General features: G+C 43.7%; 1 protein-coding gene across 3 annotated transcripts in view; it reads right to left on the bottom strand.

The window, feature by feature from the left end:
• Positions 1 to 6,894: 6,894 nt before the first annotated feature.
• Positions 6,895 to 26,971, bottom strand: part of ALG8 (ALG8 alpha-1,3-glucosyltransferase) — a 98,456-nt gene continuing 78,379 nt past the window's right edge. For all 3 annotated transcript variants that reach the window (XM_085623243.1, XM_085623242.1, XM_085623244.1), the window contains 3 exons: positions 23,925 to 24,022; positions 17,761 to 17,833; positions 6,895 to 8,580 (listed from right to left, as the gene is read on the bottom strand). In XM_085623243.1, the coding sequence (XP_085479369.1) occupies positions 8,346 to 8,580; positions 17,761 to 17,833; positions 23,925 to 24,022 (406 nt within the window). In that variant the 3' untranslated portion in view covers positions 6,895 to 8,345. The remainder of the gene's footprint in view (positions 8,581 to 17,760; positions 17,834 to 23,924; positions 24,023 to 26,971) is intronic.

The raw sequence follows: 26,971 nt of genomic DNA, 5'->3' as shown, positions 1-26,971 counted from the left end.
GAACTCTGTGTTAGAGCTGCTTTTATTTTGCCTTCAATTCCTGTGTTTTCCACGGTTATATTCCTTCCAGCGTGATCCTGATCCCTACTTCTGTGTTGGGAAAATGGTGGTTGATGTCTTTGCGCCACTTCACCAATTCATCTGCAATAGGATTTAGGCAGCTAATTTGGCCTTTGTGCTCTTTCTGAGAACCAGTATATATAAGCAGTGAAGAAAGGCTTAGTTAGACAAACGTAAAAATCCCACAGTCTGCCTATACTCGTTAAATTCCTGCATTGCATGTGAACCTGGTCACCAATTTTTATCCAGATAGACGTATGCATAAATGTTGGACCTGACATGTGGCAAAGATCAAGAAATTCTTAGATGACAATTTTGCCTCATGGCAGAAGGAATAGACATCTCACTTGTAATCAAGTAAAATTATTATTATTTTTTTTTTTTTTAATTTTTATTGAACAATAATTCGGTTACAAGCACGGGCCTACAACCACCAGGGCCGGCCGCTAGGTACAGAATGAAATATACATTTATCATGGCTGCAGTCAAGTCCCGGGGCGCAGCCCCGTAGTGGCTCCGGATAGTTCTAAAGGAACAGGAGACTTAAGTCCAACAGACACAAAAACTAAAAGAAAAACAAAAGGCGAGGCATAAGGGCAAACAGTGCGGGTCAGGCTTCCTCCGGGGAACTCCAGTGCAGACCATTAAGCAGCCGGCAAAAGGAAGGAGTACCGGGAGGCTGGGGACGGGGGGGGGGGTCAAGGGAGATGAACGTCCATATGTAGTTATTCCAAAAGGTGCCAGGAACCATCAGGGGTCAGGGGGACATGGCGATATCGGTGTCCACCAGGGGGGGCGTACAGATACCCCCGCGATACGCATTCCATTGCCCCCAGATTCTACCCCATGCCCCCGGCTTACCACGGGCCACATACACAGTCTTCTCCCTGAACATACACCAGTCCATATTCTCCTTCCATACTGACACGGTGGGCGGCCGTTGGGCGCCCCAAAGCTGCGCTATATCTCTCTTGGCAATCATGTTCCCCAGGGCCGCCCACCGAGTCTGAGCCGCGCTGTAATCATTGGGCTCCCACACATTCAGGACACAGCGACGCACCTCCGGCAGCAGCACAACCCCAGTGACCTGTCCCATAACCATATGGACCCGGCGCCAGTAGTCCGCCACCTCGCGGCACTCCCACAGGATATGGAGAAAGGTGGCGCTGAGCCCACAACCCCGCTTACAGAGCCCGTCGTCGGAAAATCCCATCGAGACCAAGCGAGGACCCGTCACATACACCCGGTGAAGAATCTTGAGCTGTACCAACCGGAGACGGGCTGGAATGGCGACCTCCTTGGGGGACGACAGTGCAGACTGCCAGTCCTCGTCGTCCAATTCCACCCCGTCCCCCGTCCAAGCCTCCCGGAGGCGCACAAAGAGGTCAGCCCGATGATTAATCAGTTTTTTATAAGTTAAAGAAATAGTACTGTCAGGGACATGTCCGTCAAGTATGCGGTCCTCGAGGGGCGAGGAAACCGGGATCTTGGTCCCCTCCCCAAAGACCGAGAGCAGGGCGTGTCGAACCTGGGCATAGCGGAAGAACTCCCTGTCCGTAAGCTCGTATTCGGCCTGGAGCACCGCGAAAGTCTTAACCGTGCCCTTATGCCACAGGTCTCCCACTTTGCTGATACCAATCGTATCCCACTGGTCAAACCCCTTCGTAGTCCAGAGGCTGCCCAGGCGGTCGGAGGCAAACAAAGGAGTAGCACATGTTAGTCGCTCACTCCAGCCCGTGGCCGCAGTGGCAGCCCTCCAGGTCCGCACCGCAATCTTAGTAGGACCCGTAAGGGTCCGGCCAGCCGAGCGGGAGTAAAGTGCCCTGTTATAGTTCCCGCCGGGAAGCAGGAACTTGTCCATCTCATACGCCGGATTCAAGCCAGGCGGTAATCAAGTAAAATTATTGATAAATGATCAATAACATTCGGCACCACTGGTGACATTCATTGGTCACAATGTGAGAGTCTTCATCACTGCATGTTTTCTCTTGTACTTTCTATCAAAAGGCAAACATGGAAAAGCTTCAAGTTATACTTTAACATCAGCTGCATGAAGCACCAAATAATGCAGTACAGAGTAAATAGCGAGATAAAATGAAAGATCCATCCCAGTGTAGGTTCTCTCATAGCTTTTGTGGAAATCACAGGCAATGAGGCTCGTTTCCTCCAGAGGTCAACAGTCTTCATGAAAGCTTCTCAAGGTGATCAAAGAATCTATTGGCCACTAGCCAATAACATTCGCACATAAAATCCTACCTCAATGGTATCCTTGATTTCAGAGTACATTTGAGTTACACACTTATATGTTAACAGGTGTTCTAAAAATAAGCACTCCTCCATGTTTTTGATTCTGAATTGGTAAGCTCTTTCTCATACGTAAAAATAAAGGATACGATCATTAAAACTCAGTACACCAGCGGGCCATGCCAATACCCAGGCTGTGATTCTCAAAACAAATATCGCCTTGTGGGCTGAGATGTTATCTGCCTTATTCCAATGTATATGGGCCAGACAAGGAAAACCCCCAAAACATGGCATAGAGTTGTGATTAAACCAATTTATAAGACGGGATGGAAAGGTATCAATAAACGACAGATTAATACAACTAATAGGTACCATTTTGAAGGTATAATAATCCTCTCACTTAGAGGAGTGGATTATTGAAAAGAACCTTCTCCATTGCACAATTGATTACGGCTTTCCATACAGGACCTTGGTCGGAAATCAATGGAGCTAAATCAAAGATTATGTTGTGTTTTTTATTTCCAAAGAGCATTTGATACTGTGGATAGAGGCTGCCTCTTGAGTAAGCCAGAATCCTGTCAGAGCTCAAAAAACCTATTGTCACTTACTAAAGTTCTTCTTATAGTAAAGTGGGATCAATGAGAATTGTATTTTTTAGGTCACTGTCAAAGAGAGTCAAAATAAAAAATGACTTCCTCCAAGCATATGTTCTTGCTGCCTCCCTCACTGGATTATATTTGGCGGATATACAACCTGTTTTTGAAGGAAACAAAAGTGTTTTCTCTCCAAAAATGGGAGGTGCTCCCATCACCTGTCAGCGTTATGTGGACGATTTGATCTTGCTGGATTATATAGATCTGGGTCTCCAAATAAAGCTGGATGACCACTCAGAATACCATAAAGTACATTTTCTGAATGAAAAAAAACGAAAAAATGGTATTGGACAGAAAAACTAATAATACTTTGTTCCTCAATAAAAATAAAGTGGAGTAAGTAGACTCCTTGAAGTATGTAGGTTCGTTATTTAGTAGGTCCTTAAATTGGAGTGACCATCTAAAATCTTGAAAAATCAGAGTATCGTTAGTAAGATTTAATCACATGGCCTCTGGGCCTCACCTTAACCCTCCTACTAAAAGCTTTTAAAATGAAACTTATGGTGATGGCACTGTACGGTATGAAAGTTCTTTACCTTGAATCAAGTGATGCATGGCTCCATGTAGAGAGTTTATGTTTAAAACAAATTTGACATTTTCCTAAAAGATCAATGATAAAAGCTATCCACTGCAAATTAAATCTTATTTAATGAGCAGAACTGGCAGGCACTTGCATATTTTTTTTAAAATACTTTTATTTGTAGTTTTTCAACAATGGAAGAAATAAACTTGAGCGGTCATTTACAGAATCCTTCGAGACAGTTCTTATCGACACATTCTTTAGTTCACGCATGAGAGTCCCTGGCGTCCATTACAGGTCATTGTACTTTTACACTTCCCGTGGCATAGCAGCGCTTTCAGTAACATAATACAAAAAACATCAGGGCTGACATAGGCACCTCACATACTGTTTTCCCCATCAGACCCACTAGACTGCTCACCGCCTGATTCCACTGCTGACAACAGTTCTCTGCTCAATTCTCTCCAACTTGTTATGTCCTCATCTAGCTTTTCGTCCCTTCGACATGCCCTGATATGCAACTCCTCAGCCAAGGACCACTCGGCTACATCCCTTAGCCAGTTCGCAAAAGAGGGAGTTATCTCACCCATCCAACAGATGGCTACCCTCCGTTTAGCCAGCACCAGTGGTAATTGTACAAGCTTATTTGCAATTTTTCTCAAACCCAAGGAGGCAGTGTCTATGCGTTGCCTCCAGCGCAATTCCCACCCGTCCGCGGATGCGCACTACTACATCAATCCAGTACTGGTGAACTCCTGGGCAATCCCATGCCAAATGCATGAAACCCACATGTACGCCATGACATCTAGGGCACTCATGCGATCGGGAGGCATCTATGCAATGGAGCTGCGCCGGAGTCATGTTTACCTGGTGCAAGAAATTATAGTGCAGCAACTTCATCCGAGCGTTGCAGGACATCTTACGCGTTAGCGCACATGCCCTACCCCACTCCTTTTCCTGTATCGGCTCCTGCAAATCGGTATTTCACGCGTACCACGCCTTAAGGGCCAAGGAGCTAGAGTCAGCCCTCATAGCCTTATACAACAAGGACACCAACCTGCGCCCACCTCCACAAGTTAGCAATATATCTAGAGTTTCTGTGGTCCGGGGCATGGCCGGGTACACTGGCCACGTCATCTTGGCCACTTCCATCAGACCAGCATATTCTAAGTATTGCCCCGGACGCAAGCCAAATCCCTCACACGCCTGCTCAAACGTGATATAGGTGTCATCAATATACAAGTCTGCTAACACCATACAGCCACCCTCTCGCCATGCCTGAAAAGACATGTTGTCCACCATCCGACGCATCGGAACTAACTGCCAGATGAACAGTTCCGGGTGAAAAGGAGCCCACCCCAGTACTCGTTTAACGACTTTCTGCCATATCCAGGCTGTTTGTTTAACCACATACGGCTGCTCCACACTTGCCCCAGCACCCTCAATCAAGACCACAGGTAGGTCCTCCGCCAACACTCGTCCAGCAAGCAGGCGCTTTTCCAAGCAATCTCCTTCATCTAGCCACTGACCAGCATGCTGTAGATGTGCCGCTTATTAATAAAGATTAAATCTAGGGAACCCAAGTCCACCTTCCTCATATCGCTTTTGAAGCACACGCAGCGCAACCCTAGAAAGCTTTCCTGCCCAAAGCAGAGTTACCAGGAGAGAATTAAATTGGCGAAATACCTTCACAGGAATCGGGCACAGCACATTCTGCAAAGCATAAAGACATCTAGGCTACATCACCATCTTTGCCACCGCTATTCTGCCTAATAATGACAGCGGCATCGTATTCCAGAATTCCCCGGAGCGCAGCAATGACTCAACCACCCTATTGATATTCAACTAATGCAGTCTAGCATCCCCGTGAGCCACCTGTACCCCTCGGTATCGGAAATGGTCCGTCTCCCACCTCAGCTCCAGTCCAGGCAGTTCTCCAGCCTCTCTCTCTCATCCCCACTAATGGAAACGCCAGGGATTTGCGCCTGTTAATGCGCAGCCCCGAATAAGTTGCAAACCGATCCATTAACCCCAACAATTGTGGTATGGCTTCGCCCGGAGACGTAACATAAAACAATGCATCATCGGCGTAAAGTGAAATGAGGTGCGAACTGAGCCCAATTTGTATGCCCCAGGAGCCCAATTCCTGCCTTGCCCAGACTGCCATAGGCTCTATAGCCAGAGCAAACAGTAGCGGCGACAATGGACAACCCTGCTGCGTGCCCCGCCCCAGCGACCATTGCGCCGACCTAGTGTGTCCCATCCGCACACACACCACAGGATCCATGTATAGTATTCTGACCCATCTGCAAAAACACGGTCCCCAGCTGGCCAAGGATTGCCAACAAATACGCCCAGTCCACTGTATCAAACGCCTTTTCGAGGTCAGTGGACAACAGAGCCATCTCCTCAGGCGCCCCTGCGTCTCATGCAGTACGTGCGCTAGCTGTCGCACATTCATGGAGGTACTACGGCCCGGGATAAAACCGCACTGATCCTCGTGGACTAGGTGGGCCATATGCGGTCCCAGGCAGTTAGCCAGCACTTTACATCATATTTTTATATCTGAATTGATCATTGTCAGCGGTCGGTATGCCGCCGGGTCCTGTGCATCGCCGCCCGGCTTTGGGATCAAGCAGATTTCACCCTCACGCATCGTAGGGGGCAATATTCCGCTGTCGAAGGACTCATTCAGAGTCTGTAACAAAGGTCTAACCAATATCGCCGCGTATGCTTGATAATACTCAATGGGTAACCCATCCCTACCTGGTGCCTTGGCCCTAGGCATGTCCCCATCTTGTCCCTCAATTCCTCCTCAGTAATGTACTCATCAAGTTCGGTCCTAACGTCCTTAGATACCTGCTTTAATTGAAGGCCCTCCAGAAAAACCTCTAAGTATTCCAGGCGCTCCAAATGGAGGACCACTTTTTTGGACACCCCCGTGCAATGTATACTGTCTTTTCCCGAAACATGCACCAGTCCAGGTTCTGTTTCCATTTTGATAGTGTAGGTGGCATGTCAGACCCCCAGTGCTGTGCTGTGTCACGTTTTGCTACTGCTTGACCCAGGAATACTCAAGTTATCTCGGAGGTGTTGGCTCCCATATGTTAAGGAGGCAGCGTTTCGCTTCCGGGTGTATGGTTTTATGCAGGACCATCCTAAAGGTCCGATGTATAGCTTGCCAAAATCTCTGAATATGGTCGCATTCCCATAGGATGTGCATAAACGTACCCTCCTGCCCACACCCTCTACGGCACTCACTCCCACCCTCTCTCCCCATGCGCAACAACTGTGGTCCTGTGATATAGATCTTATGAAGGATCTTAAGTTGGACCAGCCTCAATCGGTTGGAGATAGCCACTTCCCGGGGGGACGCAACCGCCTCCCGCCATTCATCATCATCTATTTCAAGGCCACTTTGAAGATTTTTATTGTGCAGATGGGCTTCAGTGACAGAACTTGATTTAGGTTATACTCTACAAAATGTTCTCCAATGTGCAAAGGCATTTGTTTAACACACCAAGGCTTTGGAAATTGTATCCTACTTGCATGCATTTACACTTTTGTAGATGCAGAGGTGCAGCATCCTTGCTTGACTTTAACCTGTTTTGTATTTATTAATGGTTTTTTAAATTAGACAAAGGTCCTTTAAATGTATGTAATGTGTAGTTTTGATTAACGCAATGTAGCCTACTGCAGGAAGCAGTCTGCAATACCATGGGCTGTTTTTTCGCCTCTGTAATGCTATTATCATCATAGTCTATCGATGCTTTGTATACTTTCTGAATTTTTCTGTTCTTCTAGACAAAAATCATACACCAGAACAAGCTTACTATTTTAGCAAGTACTTTGGGGATTTACCATATAATGCTCGATGACTGCATTCTTTTTTTATGTAGATGTTATTGTTGTTCTTACCAAAGAGTAAGACTCTGATATATAACATTAGACGCAAAACGAGAACCAATCCTAAAATTTGTACCAACATACATATCCAAATTATTTCATAGCCTCCGAAACTAAATCTATGTGCATGACTTTATTTTAAAAATGAAATACGACAATTGATTAATAAAAATTACCATGATCACTTTTTGTTGCTTCCCTTAAAAGTTCTTGGAAGTGAATTAAATTGTATTTATCGTTTTTTCAGATTGATGTCCAAATAGCAGTTCTCATTGTTTTACATTTCCCACAATTGTTATACACAGAAGCATAACATTGTCTTTTAAAAGGAAATATGCTCAAAAAATGTAACATTCTCTTCTTTAGTTTTTTGAGAGACAATTCTGAAGTTCAGGCTGGCACCGTCTTGTAAACACTTGTTTTTTTTAAAGTCAACAATGGCGTCTTCATTTCCTTGCGTGTATAATGAGTACAAAATCAATTTCCTGAGTATTTTAAAGCTTTCTCAATATGCTCCAAATTAATGCTAAATGACCTTAACCGAAAAGAATCTGGTAATGTGCATGATTACAGTAGGTCTAGTATTTCCTAGTCCATTACCTTCACGTGGCATCTACACCCGAATATATATATATGTACTTCTTGAAAATGCAGCAAACTTTTCATCAGCTTTAAAATGGGCTCCAGGCAGCTGGCCTGTAGCTTCTAGCTACTGAACACTGCACCAATGCGAACAAAGTAGCACTGATTCTTGATCTGGGATTTACAGCCACTCTTGAAGTAAATATCTCCTACTGATCCTTATCATAACCGTAGAAGATAAGATGGGCATACACAATGAGTCTTCAGAATGACCATAAAAAACACCCAGTGGTCCAGCAAGTGCTTTTGAGTAGCCTTTCAATGGTTACATGATCCATGATAGTACAATTTTCACAACTGTTCCATCCTGCTTACTCCTTTCACTTCTCTTTTTTCTGTTTAACAGTTCCTGATTCAGTCAGCACAGAGATATATAATCTGAGCCAGGCATACGTGACACCAAGTGCACAATACACAGAGGTGAGCAGCAGTGGAATGAATGGCAGGGTTTGCTTCCATGGCGTTAATGGGTAGACAATTTCACAGAAGATCTCCAAAGGCACCAACCCCAAGAGGTAGAGCTTTTCCAGGTGATTCAGCAAAGGACCCTCTGATCTGTAATACAAATAACAGACAAACAGATATTTAAAAGACAGTATAGTCAAAAAAGCACATTAATAAATAGGACGAATACTTCTTCCTTTGGTTGTGCTTTCCTTGTCAAAATTACGTTTCTGAGCAGATGCTTTCCAGAACACTTCGTAAAAGAGTTTAAAATCTTTTTCTTTCAGCGTTTATGCCAAGATCACTTAGTCATACCTTGCACCCTTGGAGATGGTGACAAGCCTGGAAATTTCTTCAGTAGAGTTCCTTGGCGGTCTACAGGAGGACCGCCTTCTATGACGATACATCTGCCAGCCTGAATGACTTGTGAGACCAAAATGCTGCCTCCAACCTCAACTACAATGTTCAGCTAAGTCATGTGTGTTTTTTAAACTACCAGCAAGATAATAAAGAAGAGAGGAAGACCTCATTGTAATATTGAGTTTGAAATACCTAAAATAACACATATATGTGTTTCTACTCTGATGTGGACCTGCAACAAAATTCCAGAATTTCAAGAGGTACGCACAGGCAGAAACAAAACACGACCCCAAATATCAGCATTTTATGGTGAAAACACTTCCACTCATTCAAAGGTCATGCCTTGCTTGCACTAGTATTCTCCTTTTAATTCCTGAGCTGTCATACTCAAACTGTCACCAATACTGGCTTCTAATTTTACACTACACTCTCATATTACTGCCTTTTGCATAGTCAAATTCTACATTTCCCTACAGTATTTTCAAGTTTGAACTGCTCAGCTGTAAAGTTTGGCAAGTATCAATTTTTGGACCTGCAAAACTATGGGCTAGCTCTCCATTTTCAGACTTTTTAAAGCATTTAATGGGCAAAGATGAACTGCGCACTAGTAATCGATAAATGTCATCCTCCCACATAAAAAGAAAATGGCAGAAACCAGAAACAAATGTGTAGAGCCCAGTGACCAATGTATTTTCATTTTTGATTTATATGTAAATTGTACTACATGTAGATTGTACTATAAATATAATTAAAGAACTCCTTGACCAATAAGAATAAATCAGATGCATGCTAGAAGAAATAGCTCCAAGAATGCCATAGGTATAGTAGTACATTTTAAATATACGATGAGCGGAACAAGATTTCATCTGGTAGTTTACCTCAACCTACTTCCACTGAATTGTCAACACTCACTGAAGCCATCTAATGAAGAGACTAGCAAAGGAAACCAGACGTACATATGTCACGATCAGACTCTGAAGCCTCAGCAACCTCTGTGCAGACTAGAGGGGACACATCTAGCATTTCTGAACAACCTCAAGTTAGCAAATAATGTATCAATTTTAATTCAATGTACGAGGGATAATGATAAGCCCCAAACACACACATACAAAAACATATACAATAACAAGACGATTATACAGATACATTTGGACAGTGTGTTTTATAAAAATGAAGCAAACACAAGGAGATGATGGATGGAGGGCTTAAACTTTTCAGACACTCACCCCCAGTCACAGATCTGGGTTGAATCCATCATCGTTTTTAGCTCCCTTTGCCACCCCAGGTCAGTCCCAGCCATAAGCAAATCAGTCTTGACCCTGTTCCTCAGGATGTTTGTTTCCGGCCCAGCGAGGACCTGGCTTAGCAGTTCGAGCTGGACTGTTCCCATGAGGAACAGGGTCAAGACTGATCTGCATATGGCTGGGTCTGAACTGGGGTGGCAAAAAGTGAGCTAAAGAATGATGATGGATTCAACCCAGATCTGTGACTGTGGGTGAGTGTCTGAAAAGTTTCAGCGCTCCGTCCGTCATCTCCTTGTGTTTGTTTTATAAAAATGAGCCTGCTATCTATACAAAAAGCCACCATTCAAATTAAGCAGCACAGTTGTATGGAAGGCAGTTGTGTTTCTTTATAAATGATAGCAAGGATTATTGTTTCGGTCAAAAATCATTTGAATGCAAGACAACCATCGGAAAAGGCGGGCATTGCCAGTACATTAATACCCCATCAAACAGTCCTTTTTAACAGGATACAATTTCTAATGAAGTGCCACTCCAGAATTGTGTAACACAGTACTAGCCAGCAAGGACCACAAGAAAGCAGACTGGATATGTTCGGGACTGCTAAAGGATAGGATTTATAGAAAGATTGTAGTCGGTGGAAATAGACTGTTTAGCAACATAAACTGGACTGTTTGGATTGAAAAATATTTCAAGAAAAAGAGACTGGAAAAAAGCTGGCACAGGGATGCAGTGTGAGGAGCAAGAACTAGTTGCACTGGTGCAAGGAACTTCCCGGCTAGGTAATCTCAATCCAGTAATTTTCACAACTAATAAATTCACACCTAATGATTATCTAATGCGTAAAAGGACTGGGAGAGCTCAATGAGCCTGAATTAGATACTCTTAATCCACAACATTGCTCTCCTCGTGGCATCACACCTACATGCGCTAAGAATGATATAGAAAGCAAAAGCCATTTCTAATATGACATAATTTAAGGAGGAATCCAATGCTAGTTTTGTTTTTATAGTTTGAGCTTTTGACACGGTCACTAGTAAGTCCCCTCCCTCTCAAGCTTTCAGCAGCTTCTTTAACCTTATCGGCTTCATAAACAAACTGTAGTTAGCTCCCCGTCTTTTTATCACGTCTTCTACATTTCCACTCAATCAGTGTACTTATACCCTTTTGTATATTTAGGAAAAAGCTTAACATATGCTGTGCATCCTTCTTCTTACTGAATATTATTTATGCTACAGTAATGTCACTGAAAAGTTTCCAGATGTTGCACTAATTTACATAAATCCGGCTCAACATGCCATTACTTACCACTGTGCACTTGGGCATGATGCTCAAAAATGTTTTTAGAGGCTACGGGAAGAAGGCTGTTATTTACTGCCATGGCTACACTATTTGTATAATATAAAAGCAATCTACCAACACAATAATCACCAGTATGCCAAATGAAGAGGTTGATTACCTTTGGTAACACTCTTTCTAGTGGGTACTCTAACCGCAGATTTCTCACCTCTGAATAGCTCCCATGCGCAAGACTGGATCCAGAAACTTTACTTCAGCAATGCTCCTGTGCGCCCCTAGGTGGTGCAGTGGGGCTATGCACTGGCTCTGTACCACCTTGGGAGTGCCGGAGCGGAGGAGCATATATACGTCACTCTTGTGCGCTGACGCCAGTTTCTTGTCTTTCTCCTTTCCGTGCCCTCAAGGCAGAACATGAACAAATGGTGGTATCCGCGTGCTAATTCCTGACTTGGGACCTCTTTAGATGTTAAAAACAGGCCCCTCCACAGAACGGGGAGGGATGATTAATCTTCAATTAAATAGCGTATCCACCAGAAAGAGAGTTCCAGATGGCAAGTAACTTGTTTTTCTGATGGATACTTCTAACCACAAATTCCTCACCTTAGAATAGATAACAAAGCAGTCCCTCCCTAGATGGAGGGTCTGCGGAGTAGACGCAGGCCAAAAGGTCTTGCAGGACTAAGCGGGCGAAATGCCCTTTTTGCCGAACCTGGCTGTCCAGTCATTAGTGCTTTTTGAATGGGAGCACTGATGCCCATGTGGCACACTGGCAGATGCCAAGGCACTATTTATGCCAACACAGCAATATGAGCTTTAGATCTGATGGAATTGGTTCTCAGACCTTCTAGAGGCTGCTTCTTGGTCAGTGTGCAGCATAACTTAAAGCAGATGGCTATCCACCACTATAGGGTCTCTTCTGCACAGCCTTTCCATTCTTTGCCTCAGACAAAAAGGTGATCTTCCTCACGGTGTTCCTTGGTAAGATCAATGTAAAAACTTTTGTAGTCCAGTGGTTGGAGCCTCTCTTCCTCTTGAGAGGTAATCACAAATTTAGGTGAGAAGTTGCCCGAGTCCTCTGCATCAATTTGTCTGGGGAAAAAGGTGGCATATGGCAGTTGCACAGACAGTGTAAATGTAAATTGATACTTGTATAGCGCACTACTCACCCGCAAGGGTCTCAAGGCGCTTGTACGAATACCGCTGTGGAACCCATCCTGGCTTTCCCTGTGAGGCGTCCACTCCTGGGCACCCCCAAGGTGGAGGCCAGGCATCCTTAGCGTTGTGGGGGCCGTTGTGGAGATTAAGCAAGCTATTGCCCAGAGTTGCAGAGTGGGACTCCATGATTGGAATGGCACCGAGACGAGAATTATCAGGTCCGTGGAATTTTTGAGCCCAAGACCCGCCGAGGCGGGGAATTGAACCCTGGTCCCGGGCTAGACCTCTGCATCAGGGTCTGCCGCTCTAATCATTGAGCCACACTTCTCCACTCACACACACACACAGTGCCTGAAGTCCACTCAAGCAATGAGATTGCCATAATCAAAATGAGAAAGGTGGTCTTTAAAGTCAGGAGACGCAGCAAGAAGTTATGCATCGGCTTGAACAGCATACACATGAGAAACATCGAGACCAAGTTAAGGTGCCACTTTGGCCTCACAATGGTTGGGAACACACTCATGTCTCAAACCTTTGAATAATCTCATCAAAAGAGATTTTTGAACAACAACAGTTGGTTCGGAAAATGCAGAGAAGCTGAAAGGGTTGACAAATAGCCTTTAAAAGGGCCCACTGCAAGGACTTTGTGGGCAAAAGATAAAACATACAAAAGAACATCAGAAAGCTTTACTTCTTAAGGGTTAGTCTTGCAAAACGACACACCCAGCCAAAAATGTGTCCCAGTGCTCACCATAAATAGATTTAATGGAAGGTGCCTGGTCACAAGGATTACATCCATCACTTCCACTTCAGGCAGCAGATAAAAAGCATTCAACTACTGTTGCTCAAATCTCCAAACATGGAGGTGTAGATTGTGCAGATTCGGGTGGAGGAATCTGCCCTGCTGCTGTGACAGAAGATCCTCCCGAAGTGATCTGATCAGAGGACAGATGCTCGTGCTCAGTAGTTCCAGGTACCACACTCTCCTGGGTTACTACAGAGTCACTACGATTAATTGTGCCCAGGTGTTCCTTTTCTTTTCAGCACTGGAGGCAGGGCACAAAGTCAAAAAGGAGTCCTGTGTTATATTCCAGCATGTCCAGAACAGATCCGAAGAAAGGGAGCCTCTGAGAAGACGTCAGGTGCGACTTTGGTTTGTTGATGGTGAACCCCAATGATGTTAGGAGGTTCACCGTCATCTGGAGGTTGTCTATGACTGACTGTGGCAAGACCCTTTCAACAGCCAGATGTTGAGGTAAGAGGTAACTGGTTTCTCCGACCTCTGAAGGTTGGCAGCGACCATCACTATTGCATTCATGAACGCTCAAGGGACACTGGTGAGGTCAAAGGGGAGCACAGCAAACTGAAAATGTTTGTGGCCTATCTTGAACCAAAAATAATGTCTTTGGGACTGCTAAACAGGCATATGAAAATATGTGTCCAGCAGGCCCAAAGACACAAACCAGAGCAGACAAACCACAAATCCAGAGCACACAGAATCGGAGCGGGATGAGCATTCTGAATTTTTCCTTCTGCAGGAAGGCATTCAGAGATCAAAGGTCCAAATTTAGCCAGAGACCCCATCCTTCTTTGGTACAAGGAAATAGCTAGAGTAACAACCCTATCCTCTTTCCGAGTCTGGAACCCTCTCAATAACACCTTACGAAAGTAACACTTGTACCTCCTGTAACAGAATAAACAGATACTCCTCTGAAACTCACTCTGATGTGGGGAGGAGAGATTTGGCAGGGCAAAAGAAATGGTAGGGCATAGCTGCACTGAATGATTTGTATGACCCACCTCATCTGTCAGATGTGATGAATTGCCATCCTGGAAGGAAGTGCTGTATCCGGTCTCCCACAGGATGGTTATGTGCCACTAAGGGCAAACCAAAGCAGTTAAGTGGCTGTTGTATCTACTGACCTGCACGCTGAATGCCAGACCCAGGTCCCGAGCCCCGAAAGGACAGGAAGGATTGCTGTATTAGTTGGAGTGACTATCGTTGCCTATATATTACAGCTCCCTGGAGTACCCTCTGAACATTTTGAAATGATACAGGAACTGCTTGGCAGGGGTCACCATACACAGATGCAGATGAGTCCCACAAATCATTCAACGTGGCTCTAATCTCTTTAAAGAGCTTCAAGCAGAATCTGCCTTTTCTCTAAAAAGGCGTTAGCAATCAAAAAGCATATCCATAACAGAGGCTTGTACATCTTTGGAGAATCCTGTTGATACACATCCAAAGGTCAGTGGATAACACCACTGTTGCCATCCACCCTCCCCAGGTATTATCTAGACTAGCTTGGATAACATATTTAGCTGCATCTTGTCCATCATGGATTGTCTAGCTAAAGAGGCCTCCAGGTCCCAGACGGCATGGGTGTAGTGACCGAATAAACATACATCATTTATTGATCCCAATGCTAGGCTGGTAGAGGAAAACCTGTTTGCAAAATGCCTCAATCCACTTAAACTCTCTATCCGGAGGGGTCATGGGAAATGAACTGGGATTCAACTTACTGGTTGAAGCCTAAACCACAAAGCTCTCCGGAGTAGGATGTTTAGTTAGAAAATGAGGGCCATCAGGAGATGGTCTGGGCCACCTGACTAATGAGCAGCAGGCAAGAACAGGGCGTTGGCTATCAAGGTATCCGTGGAGCAAGGGCTCAGACATGGCTGGCTTAGGCTGCAGATATTCTGTAATAAAGTTAGTTTTGGCTCGACTAAATGCAGCTGTAAATCTAGGACCTCAACAGCACACAAGACCACTCATTTCAAATGATGCACTTTTTTCTGTTGGTGGCTCTAGTGGCGAGTCAAACCCTGCCTCAGGGGAGGTATCAAGCCACTGGCTCCTCATAAATCAATGTAATAATCATCTGGGTAGTGAAGGGGGAGAAAGCCATGCCCTCCCCACCATCATCGTCCCCATCCTTGTTCACCATCAGAGCCAAAAATATACTAGAGCTCTGGCACATGTCCACCATGGTAGAGACACTGAGTAAGGCTAAGTGGTGACTGGTTGTGCTTTTGTAATCTCATAGCACGAGTCGATCGAGATCAGGCCAAAGTAGTTCGGTGTCGGCCATCAGAATCAGCACCAGATCCTCTTCTGGCACCTTTGGTGTCTGTACTGTCATCGAAGTGGGACAGCCTGGTGCAGGTCTTGGACTGGAATGGATGCCTGTAGCAGAGTCAGAATGGGACCTGAAGCAGGTCCCAAGGGGTCAGACAGAACCAAGGGCAGATCTGCCAGTAGTAACTTGACTTCAGGCACTTGCGGTTTCTTTGGGACCCACAGCACACCATAGGGTCCGAGAAGAGCACCAAAAATCTGCAGCAAAGACTCCTTGAAGCCCTCAATCTGCTGCAGTATTGCTGATGGCTCAAGGAACTCTGGCACACCAGGATCAATTGAGGAATTGCCTCAGCAACTCAGGACTTAGAGGGAGACCTACTCACATTATGATGTCCTTCTCTTGGGATACTAAGTAGCAGGAGTAGGGCTTCTTTATGTTAGTTTTAGGACTTACCAGAGAATTTCAACTGCAAACTTGATCACCCACAGGAAAGGCCTTGAGAGTGGGACCAACTCATTTCCAAAAGTTAGTGTGGGAGCGTGACCTACTTGAGGGCTGTGACTTCTTATATTCAACGATGTACAGCCTTACTTCTGTGTCCCGGTTGGCCTTCGTGTGCGTGAGGAAGCATTTATCTGCACAACTTCTAGTCGTGACCCAAGCCTAGATACCTCAGATGTTCCTTGTGGGGGCTGTGACTGACATCTGTTTTTTTTTGTTTTTTTTTACAGATACAGCATGGTTCAAAATCTGTTGTGTTAGATGGGGACATAATTCCCTAACATACTGGACTATGTTTTTCTAGTTGTTGGAAGGCCGATGAAACTGGTAGTGGAACTCCACATCTGAATAGCTAAGAGCAGAAAGAAAGGACCTGATATCAGTGCACATGGATGACACTTATATGCAGCTCTGCTACATCATTTCACCGACAGTATAGAGCCAGCACTGGAGCACTGCTGCCAAATCCCGCCGGACTCCTGGTGAGGAAATGTGGTTAGAAGTATTCTTCAAAACTAAACATCTTTATCTAGGCTGCTACAGTAAGCTGTAAAAAGTGACAGGCTACAAAACTGGCTGGCACGTGGTAGAAGTCCATGTCTGAAATCTTCAACAACAGAAACCTTGTAAAGTACAGACATGGGACAAATTAGTTTACAGGCGAGAAGCCCTTGTCTCTTAAATGAATAGCTACCTTCTATCAAAACATAGCCAGAAACAATCCCATAGGAGAACCCATCTGGGGAGTGATGAGGAAAGGTATTGGCACATAAATCATAGTTGGTCAACAAGACAGGAAGAAAAATTCAGGAAAGCAGGAGGTGGGGAAATATATCTCCAGGCAAACATGAGGCTACGGCAGAGAATATGAGAGAAACAGAAATTAGTAGACATGCTGAGAGAAAAGGTACCAGCAGGAATGCTGTACTTCTTTAAGGAGATAGTAGGTGGAGGAAAGAAAAAAGCAGAAACACTGGAAGATAGCTGGCTAGAATGGGAAAAAGCAAGTCCCATAATATTTACTGAACATTGGTTACCCAAAAGAGTTTGTAAGGTGTAGAAGAATTAACGTTTCATCAGTAGTAAGCATGGTTCATTATGTCAAGTGGTACACCATGTGTCTATGACACACTATTTGTAGTTTTAAAGGCCTAGCATTTTGAAACGTTGTAAGTTCTGAGCATTTCCATGGAAAAAAAACTATGCACCACCATTTAATGACACTGAATTGTACTTCCCCAATGTAAGTTAAGTGGGTGGTGTAAAAAGACGGGGGTGCTAAACTAAGTTGTGTGAGGATATTAGACTAACATTAAAAAAAACATCTATTTTGGACCGAAAAGCTATCTCGGTAGTAAAAAATTCAAATCATCCTAGTGAAACACAAACCTTAGGTCACATTTTAATCCAAATCTCTTAGTTACAATGTGCTGATAGGTCCAGGATTCACTCTAGGAAATTTTTAATACTAAAACGCTTAGGCTGGACAGCCATGTATCTACAAGAAGGCTTTCATCACAATTGTTTTTTGCGCTGACACACTAACTGCATTTCGATTTTGCAGCGGTCAAAGGAGAACTACAGTTGCAAGAAAGGCAATGCGAGGTAACCACAATTATATCCCACATTGTGAAGGAACTTTCTCTCCTTACCTGAATAAAGCCTTGAGTGAAGAGAAACTGAAGACCGTGAAAAGCAACATGAGTAGGATTTTGATGGGGAGTTCTGAAAACAAAAGCACATTGTTAAGTAAGCAGGTGTTTCATTCAGATGGAAAAGCATTCAGCAGAGCACACAAGATTCTGAAGAAACAACTCATCCTCAGTATGAAAAGAAGACAAGAACATTATTTCAAATGACAGGTGTTTAAAAAAGATAAAGAACGGCCACTAGTCGTATTTCCGAAGCAGGAGTGCACAGCCAGTCCCATTCTGTACATCAGACGAGAAAGCCACAGTGTGTCAAGTTGCATCCATACTACTGCTGAGGTCTTGACAGGTTATTCAATCAGGTAATGGTCAAAGTGTTCCTTTGACAGCTTTTCAATATTTTCCATCTGAAAAACATGCATACACATCAAACTCTCTAACAACGAATATGCGGAAGAGCTGCCACCTGCTTTCTAGCTTTTGGCAGAAGGCGACTTGGCAAGGATTTCTCACAAGGATTCACAAGCAGAGACTTTGGAAGCCATTTCAAGAGTTTAGCAATCCTAGCTTACATATTACATAATGTCCACTTTTTCAAAGTCTTGAATTAGCGGCGTCCGGTGAGAGAAAGAGCTGGGGCTTAGGTAATACTTTCCAATTTTATATTTTATTTTTGCATTTTAGAGAACATATACATTTCACCTTCATGGACTATGAGAAGGCATTCAACTATGTGGACAGAGAGACACTTTGGAAACTCTTCTGCTACTTTGTGACGCCAGATAAACTCATAAGAATCACCAGGAACTCTAAAGAGGGAATGATCTGCAAAACAGTCCATGGAGGATAACTCACGGAAGCCTTCAAAATGCGGACAAGAGTTTGCCAGGGTTGCTTGCTCTTGCCTTTTCTCTTCCTGCTGGCCAAAGACTGCATTCATGAAGAACATTTACAGCAACGAGAGGCAATGGGATCTAGTGGACATCTTAGACACAGCTCAATGACCTGGACTTTGCAGACGACCTGGCCCTACTCTCCCATTCCCATCTTCAGATGCAAGAGAAGACCAGCAATATGGCAGCCACATCAGCACAACTTGGCCTCAACATTGACAGGGGAAAAACTAAGACCCTGAAGGCTAACACGGCCAGCACAACTGCAGTCACTCTTGAAGGCAATGCACTGGAAGAGGTTGAGGCCTTCACCTACCTGGGCAGTGTTAAAAACAAGCAGGGCGGCACAGACGCTGACATCAAGGCAAGAAATAGCAAAGCAAGAGCTGCCCTCATTCAGTGGAAAACAGCTGGAGCTCCAAGAACCTAACCCTACAAACCAGGGTCAGGCTTTTTAACACCAACCTAAAATCAGACCTTCTGTATGGAGCAGAAACTTGGAGGACAACAGTGACCACCACTAACAAAATCCAGCCCTTCATCAACACATGACTGAGTAAAATCCTCCAAATCCACTCTCACAACACCATCAGCAAAAACAATATATGATAGCAGACTTTCAAACTCCCTGTTCATGAAAAGACGCTAGGGCTGGATAGGTCACACCCTCACAAACCGGCACCAAACACCACCAGGCAAGTCCTCAACTGGAACCCTCCAGGGAAAAAGAAAAGAGAAAGGCCAAGAAACACCTGGTGCTGATGCCCCAAAGTTGACTGCAAGGAGATGACATACATCTGGAGTAAGATCGAAAGAAAAGCCCAAGACAGAGATGGCGGGAGAGTCCTGGTTGATGGTCTGTACCCCAGGAGGGTAGGAGGCATATGTAAGTACAGAACGTCTGCTATGCACCTATGTAAACCTCTCTAGGCAAAAGTTAGGCAGAAAAAATGACGGCTACAGTGTCTCATGCAGTATTTATGAAATCTGTCTGTATGCAGTCCATGGTTGAAGTGATGAGGCACTGTAGCCATTGTTCTTTCTGCCTCACTTTCTTACTTACAGATGTTTACTTAAGTACAAACCGCCACTTCTACTGTCTTGAAAAAAAACCTACACAGTGAGCTGTAAAACATGTTGTCTGTCCTCAGTGAAAAAAGTCTCCCTGTTATCAAATTCTCTAAAAAGACAACTTAGAAGAAAAAACATTAAATCAACCATCACAGCTACAATGATCTGTTGAAAGAAATCTCCTTTCATGTAATATTATGATTTTCTTTAAAATATTGGAGTGCCTATCTTCTAATTTATATGTGCAAGCATCTCTAATGGTTTTGGTCTGACCATCAAACTTAGAGGTGTTAATGACTTTGTACGTACAATTCACATGATGATTTAAGGATGAACACAAATCAGAGGATCATTCTGCATCAACCTCCAGGACTGTTCATAGCCTCTTTGGAATTGGAGGACACTTATTGTCCCATCAACACTTTTGTTTCTCTCTTTTGGGCCAGGGACCTACTCTTTCAGTTAACGTCGGCAGCAGGGTCCCTATGCTAAAACAAATCTGTGCAGTTGTTGCTGAGAGAGCACAGCTTTCTAATCAACCTGCTTAAGCCTCACCTAAAAAATCTTAGGATATTTAGTTGATCGGGACCTGCTTCAGGCCTGGGGGGTGGGAGGGGGTCGGTCTTACTTCTAGAGGACAGGGAAATTAGTTGGCACCTCTAGAACTTGCATCAGGGCCCCTCCGCCATGGACAGGAAATGGCTTCAGGCAAAGGAGGACATAGCAAGTGAAGCAATCATTAGTGTTTACGGGATCTGGGGGGTTGGTACTGCACCTCTAAATATGGTAGCCCTACAACTGGGTCTTATTTCACAACATGCCTTTTGCTTTTGCAAATGGTCTTCTAGGAATACACGTTGCTGATCCCAGTTTTGTACACTAACAGGAGAGACGTCTGCTGGAGGTTATTAACTTTAATTCAAACTCATTCCTCTCCCCTGGACTTGACAACAGGGTTTCAGGACAGACATGTGGAACCATCCTACGGAAGGAATTGGGTCAGGATTCTAGAAAGAGGTGGGCCAGGACAATCGATGCAATGATGTGTGTTTGCCTCATGGGGATGATATTGAGGTTGCATCCTTCACTGGCTCGACTGGTTACCAAATAGTTGCTCCTTTTGTAACTTTCTGTCCCTGGTCTTGTTTCCCTCGGTGCTGGCCATACTCCAACTGGCAGGTGGAGATTTAGCAGTCAGGGCCTGTGCCGCTAACCAGCTTTGTCAGTTAAGGATTCCTGGCACACACTATGAAGGGGCACAGTAGCCACTGATCACTCTTGAGGCATTGAGTGATTCTTCCTAGTTATGTCCTTGGGACTCCAAACTGACATGGGTTATCCAGTTGTTATGGAAGTGGCATGACATGGGCCTCTCAGCTTCTAACCAGAGGGTTCAGGAGTCTGTTAACAAGGGCTTAGATGTTTGCTGCTAATTTTGTCTTGTAGTGAAGTCTGTTATGTGCTTTTAGCTTGTTTGTTTTGCAGGACACTTTTAAGCCCCTATATTAGGTGTCATGAGGCCTTATTGGGCCCACTTTGGTTCTCCATTTTAGTTTTATATTTTACACGTTTTAGCAGATATTGCGTTTTAGCAATGTTATTTTTACTTGCACGATATTAGTCTGAGAATAAGTTGTGCAGGTTCCTTGTTTTTAGATAGCCTTTCTCGCAATGTAATCAGTGCACTTGAATGAAGGATAGGTTCATAAAACAAGATATCCTAGTGCTTGCGTTGCCTGTTATGAGACAGCTTCTAATATTCGTTGCATCAGAGCTGTACCTCTAACACAGTATGGTTTTTATTATATAAACGCTGCACTGACCTTTTACCGGTCAAAGGAGCACTCCGGTCACGACTGTCCTGGAACGAATCCTGTTTTCGACATGCAGCTCTGCTGAAAGAAGGATTGGCAATTCCACTTCAGGCCGATTCCCTGGTCACGTGGTCCAGGTATAGGAGTTCAGGCTAACCTAAGAGATCGGGCACACCCACTATGTGCTTAGAAGTGGGGTGGTGAGAGGAAAAAAATATATAGAAATCGGACTACCATAGTTGGACTGTTTGTTCTTTTCAACATGTTCATAATGCTTTTACATTACTTTGTTTTATCTGCCTTATATTTGCAGCTCATTCTTTCTATGCAAGACTACGACTGTTTCAATAAATGCATTGGAAACTCTATTTGTATCTTTCTTGTGTTTACCATGCACATGCATAAGTAAACAACAAAAGGGGTAAGATCTGGTTCCACAATTCCCTCGAGAATCAGAGTGTCATTCCACCCCAGGAAGGTTTGATGTTTGGATGAGGCACTGTGAACTAGCTAGGAATTGGGCCAACATTCTCTGATGGTGTAGATGAACTCAATCCCTAAATTCTGAAGTTCTGTCGTCCTAATACGCAGTCCTGCCTTTTTAGTGGAAACAGTATAACAAAGGCTTCCTTGAATGACATGTTGCTTATGGTTTTTTTGTTACTGTTTAAATCAAGTCTGCCCCTTGGCTCAGGGAATTATGATACGCATGTTCAAGGTAGCATCTCTTCGCCTATATTAGCATGTTTATAAAGCTTGGTCTGGTTAGAAAGAGTGGAAAATATTGAATGAAGAGAAGTAATGTTATCTCCAGCCTCTATCAAATTTGCTCTCAGTAGGTGATGTTGGGTGGGTCTCCTGCAGAAAAGGTATACTCACCTCTTGCCCATTTAAGCATGCAAACACACACCTGGCCTTCCTCGGGCTGTTAAAACCTCTGATATTTCAGGAAATCATTCAAGTCATGATAGGCTCTGTCAATCATCAGTGCTCAATGGTGAGTTTCAGTCCCATCATCCCACCTGAAATTGACTTCCACCCCCCCACACATCCACATTCCCTGAAGTATTGCATGTATCAACTAACGTTTAGCAAGTTTACTCCACCCCTTATTAGAAAATTAAGTCCAAAAAAGGACACTAAACTGGTGCACTAAATGCCCGAACTACTCAGATAAACAATGCAATGTGTACCTGGCTTGGGACTGCCAGTGCTAGCATCACCAGTCAATAGCTGACAGGTTTGCCCAATCACCGTTGTCAAGATAGTACAGACATCCCCTCCAATAAGCATTGTTGAACCTAAGTTAGTGGGGTAATGCATAGTAAACCACAACATGGTACTCTGAACATTAAAGTACCTCAGTGTTCCATTTAAACAAGCAAGTGCATCTAACTAGACCAATACAGTACCTCCGTCCTTCTCCAAAGTGGTGTCAGTCACACACAGAGGGGTTAGAACCAAGACTCCCCCAATGTAGTACATTCTAACATCACGCCCTATGGTGGGTGGAGTGTCCAAACACATCTCTCATGCATCAAATCAAAGCTTGAGTACAGAAGTCTAAATGCAAATATATCTGAACACCTTGGTGGTTCCTCTTTAAACTAAGGAATGCAAATGGTAATCTTCAGGTGCAGGGTGATGTATCGCCTTGTAAGCATCAGGCCTTGGTTCATGTAAGATCTACCTAAATATGAAATATGGCCGCTACCTTGATGGGGGCCCTAGGAAAGTCTACTGGGCAGTGCCATCCACATTTGTCCCTAAATATGAAGACTTTAGGTGGGGTCATCTTGCTATGGTCTTGGGTGCTGTAAGATATGGAACTAAGAAGGACTAGAGTAATGGGATTACTGGTAAGTAACCAAACCACTACTAAACCACTAACTGCATGGAAGGAATTGGTTAATATTTCGATACTGACACTAATAGTATTCCATGTTTCGGTCTTAATATGGCTCAGTAATATTATTTACTTTTCCTTTATCCCAATCGGAGTGCCCTTTCATGAACCTGCATTCTCTTCTTGGGATGCCAGGACCAACTTTATGAAGCATGTATTTACCTTTTTCTCATGCTTACATGATGGTCACAATATCACTGTGTGTTATATGGAGAAGAGGCCCATGTGGAATTTCCATACGGATTACACGTAAACACAAAATTAATGCAGAAATTTTGGGAAATGTGTACAGCTTAATTAGTATTAACAACAAATAACAGAAGAAAGCAAAATGCATTAATTAAAGGGTTATTTTGAAATGATTTAGGTGTCAAATGACAATTTTATCAACTTTCAAGCCCCATGATAGCCACTGCTTTCGGACAGCAATGGCAGTCATGCAACAGCTTAAACAACCAAGATAAAACGTGAGAATAGTTTTACCTGGTGCTGTGAACAGTAGAGGGAAGATGGACAAGTGGCCTGTAGTTGTCAAAATTAGATAGATTCCAGCATCTTTGGCACTCCTTACGCAAAGTACACTAAAAAAAAAAGCAATATAAATGGTTCTATAGCCGAACACTCAAGGAAATGCAGGCATAATGGACAACAATGGATGAGTACAGACACCCCATTATATATAAAAAAAAAAAGCAAATTAGAAAATACATAACTCCCTTTTGTTACATATAAAACATTTATACACACTCAAAACCAGATGTGATGCTGCATTCTGACTAGCTTCTGATCCATTGATTACCTAGAGGTGGGGGAACAGAGGTCCTGAAATTCTCCCCATTTAGCGACAGTGATTAGTTGGAAAGAGAGTACGTAGATTTTCATCCTCTTGTGGTGGCGCTTAAAATTTGCAGCTCCACGATTAGAACTACTCCTCGCCTCAATATGTTATGAAAGGCAGACTCTTATTCATTCATAAGGCCACGGCATATGGACCCTGGCAGCATGGGCCTAGAGTACTGCAGCATAGGCACAGCTAAAAGCAGTGACTCCGCCTCACCTAAACGAAGGCTGAAAGATAGCGCCCTATTCATCCCTGTGGCTGCTGGCAGCATGGAACTAGGGGTCTACAGCAACTGATCCCCCATCCCCGGTCAATGGAGGAAGAAAAGATTATTAATTGTTCCCAACAATCATATTTTTGGTCTGTTAGTGCATAAAGGCAGAGTGGTTAGGGTAGGAAACATCTGGTTCCACTGTGAAGCTTACAATAAGACAACCACAATATTGCAGAAGCTAAATTTAAATAAAAAAAAGTAGATTGACAGCAGTGAGCGCACACAACACAGTACATTCTTATTTAGAGCTAGAAAGTGTGGAATTACCGCAAAGGTGGCTTTTGGAGTGAATCAGGCAGCAGAGCCCAGCTAGATAAGGAGAAGAAAGCAAGAGACATTAAGTTGGAAAGTCAGGCTGAATTGGGAAAGGCTTGAAGATGAAAAGAAAAAGGTTTCACGATTTTGTAGCTGGATGCAGGAACTAAGGATGCTCAAATATAAGATAAGATGCATCCAAACAGCCACAAAAGAGACTGGCATTTGTGTCAATTGTGGTGCGTGCATGGAGGTAAGACGCATTGCAGAATGGTGGGGCTTCATTGGAGGCAAAAAAAGATGTCAAATTAATCAGGCCACTATATGGAACCCCAGCGTCAGTCACATTTCCCTCTTTGTGATATTGGGAATGAGCTGAGAAGGGACTGATTTTACAGATATCAATGTTGAAGCCTCATCATAGATATAAAAACTAAACCCATGCATTCTTATCAGTGACCAGAGTTTAAAAAAAAAAAAGTTTACTTCTAGTTGAATGAGTAGTTTTTGCAATATAGAAAGTATCATGCACTCCTCACAAACGGATATAGCTTGGGTTGTTAGATATTGATATACGTGTGAAAGAGAATGATTGGTGGGTAAAACAACAAGTTTGTTTTCTATCACGCTCTTTCTTCCATTCTCTTGCATTGAGAAAAAGTGTATAACTGACACTCCAAAATGAATGGATTTTAGCACTTAATAGTCTAATTGCTTGAGAACAAAATGCTTCTCTGCTGAAAAGGTAATTGCCTTGCTTAATTATGAATGCTTGCTAGCTATCTGTGTATCAAAAGAAAGTCAGACTTCTATGCGTTATCCCGAGTATTGTATGTATGCACATGGTGTTTCTAGAGCGCAAACCTAGCCAACAGAGAGGGGAGTGCTGTACATGGTCTTAGACAAGCCAATGAGTCTAAGTCAATGAGTAACATGGGTTGTGGAAGGATACAATAAGTACATTGGGATGTACTGTTCTTTTAAGAGGCGAGTTATCAACCCGTTCCTAAATTCTAGCAGATTTGGGACGTCCTGCTGGATATGGGGATGCTGTTCCAGATCCTGGGTTCATAGATACACAGAAAAAGCATGTTGTCTTTTTTTATTTTTTATTTTATTTTTTTAAACATCACAGTTAGCAGTCTGATGATGTCCTGGGTTTGGGTGTGCAGAGATCCACAAGAGATCGTGAGCATGTCTGCAAGATAAGTGGAGGTGCTGGTCGAGAAGCTTTGTAAATGATGCAGTTGGTTTTGAAGATGGTGTGGACCAGCAAGGGGAGCCAATGGCATTTCGACAGGATGGGGGAGATGTGATCATATATCTTCAGGCTATAGATAAGACATGCTACAGAATGTAGTATGCCCATAAGGTGTGCCAGTGTGAAGTTTGGGAGGCCATAGCATAGGGCATTACCACAATCCAGATACAAGAATACAAGGGCTTGAACAGCAGTTCTGAAGTTGTTATCTGGAAGAAACGGTTTGGCTTTCTTAGAAGGGAGAGCTGGTACTAGGCGGTCTTTGTTTCTTTGGCAGTGTGTTCCTTAGGGTGAGGTTGGTGTCCAGAAACTGGCATTCAGTGAAAGTTATCTTTGTACTTTATCTTAATTATTGTTCTTGGCAAATAACAAGAAAATACTGTCTAGGTTGGGTTGAGCTTCAAGTAGGCGCTTGATATCCAGGTCAGGATGATGTGCAAGCAGCATTTGAGGTGTTGGATGTCTGAATCAGTGAAGGCTTTTCAGTAGAGTTGTGTGTCAACTGCATATAGGTGAATCTTAATGCAATTATCTGGGAACAGAGCGCCAAGCGGCTCCATGTATAGGATGAAAATGACAGGAGACAGTATGAAGATAGGGATCTTTTGTGAAAATGAGGTGCCCAGGTGTTGGTTGGATAGGTAGGAGAAGCATATAAAAGGACAATGCCAATGAATCTCATTTGAAACATCAGGCTATGAATAATTCTTTATGGGTGGGATTGTGAGGAAGCCAGCTGTGAGGTCCAACAGTATTAAAAGGCATGGGTAATCTTCCTCTGTGGTCAAGAGGGTATCAACAATGATGTATAAGGTAGCCGTGCTGCAGTGTTACTGAAGTCAGACTGGTAGTTATGTAGGAGATGGTTAGCACTGATGTGGTCTTGGAGTTGAGCGTAG

The sequence above is a fragment of the Triturus cristatus genome, chromosome 8 (genome assembly GCF_964204655.1).
Source record: "Triturus cristatus chromosome 8, aTriCri1.1, whole genome shotgun sequence".
NCBI lineage: Eukaryota > Metazoa > Chordata > Amphibia > Caudata > Salamandridae > Triturus > Triturus cristatus.
This window is presented reverse-complemented; position numbering and strand designations above follow the sequence as displayed.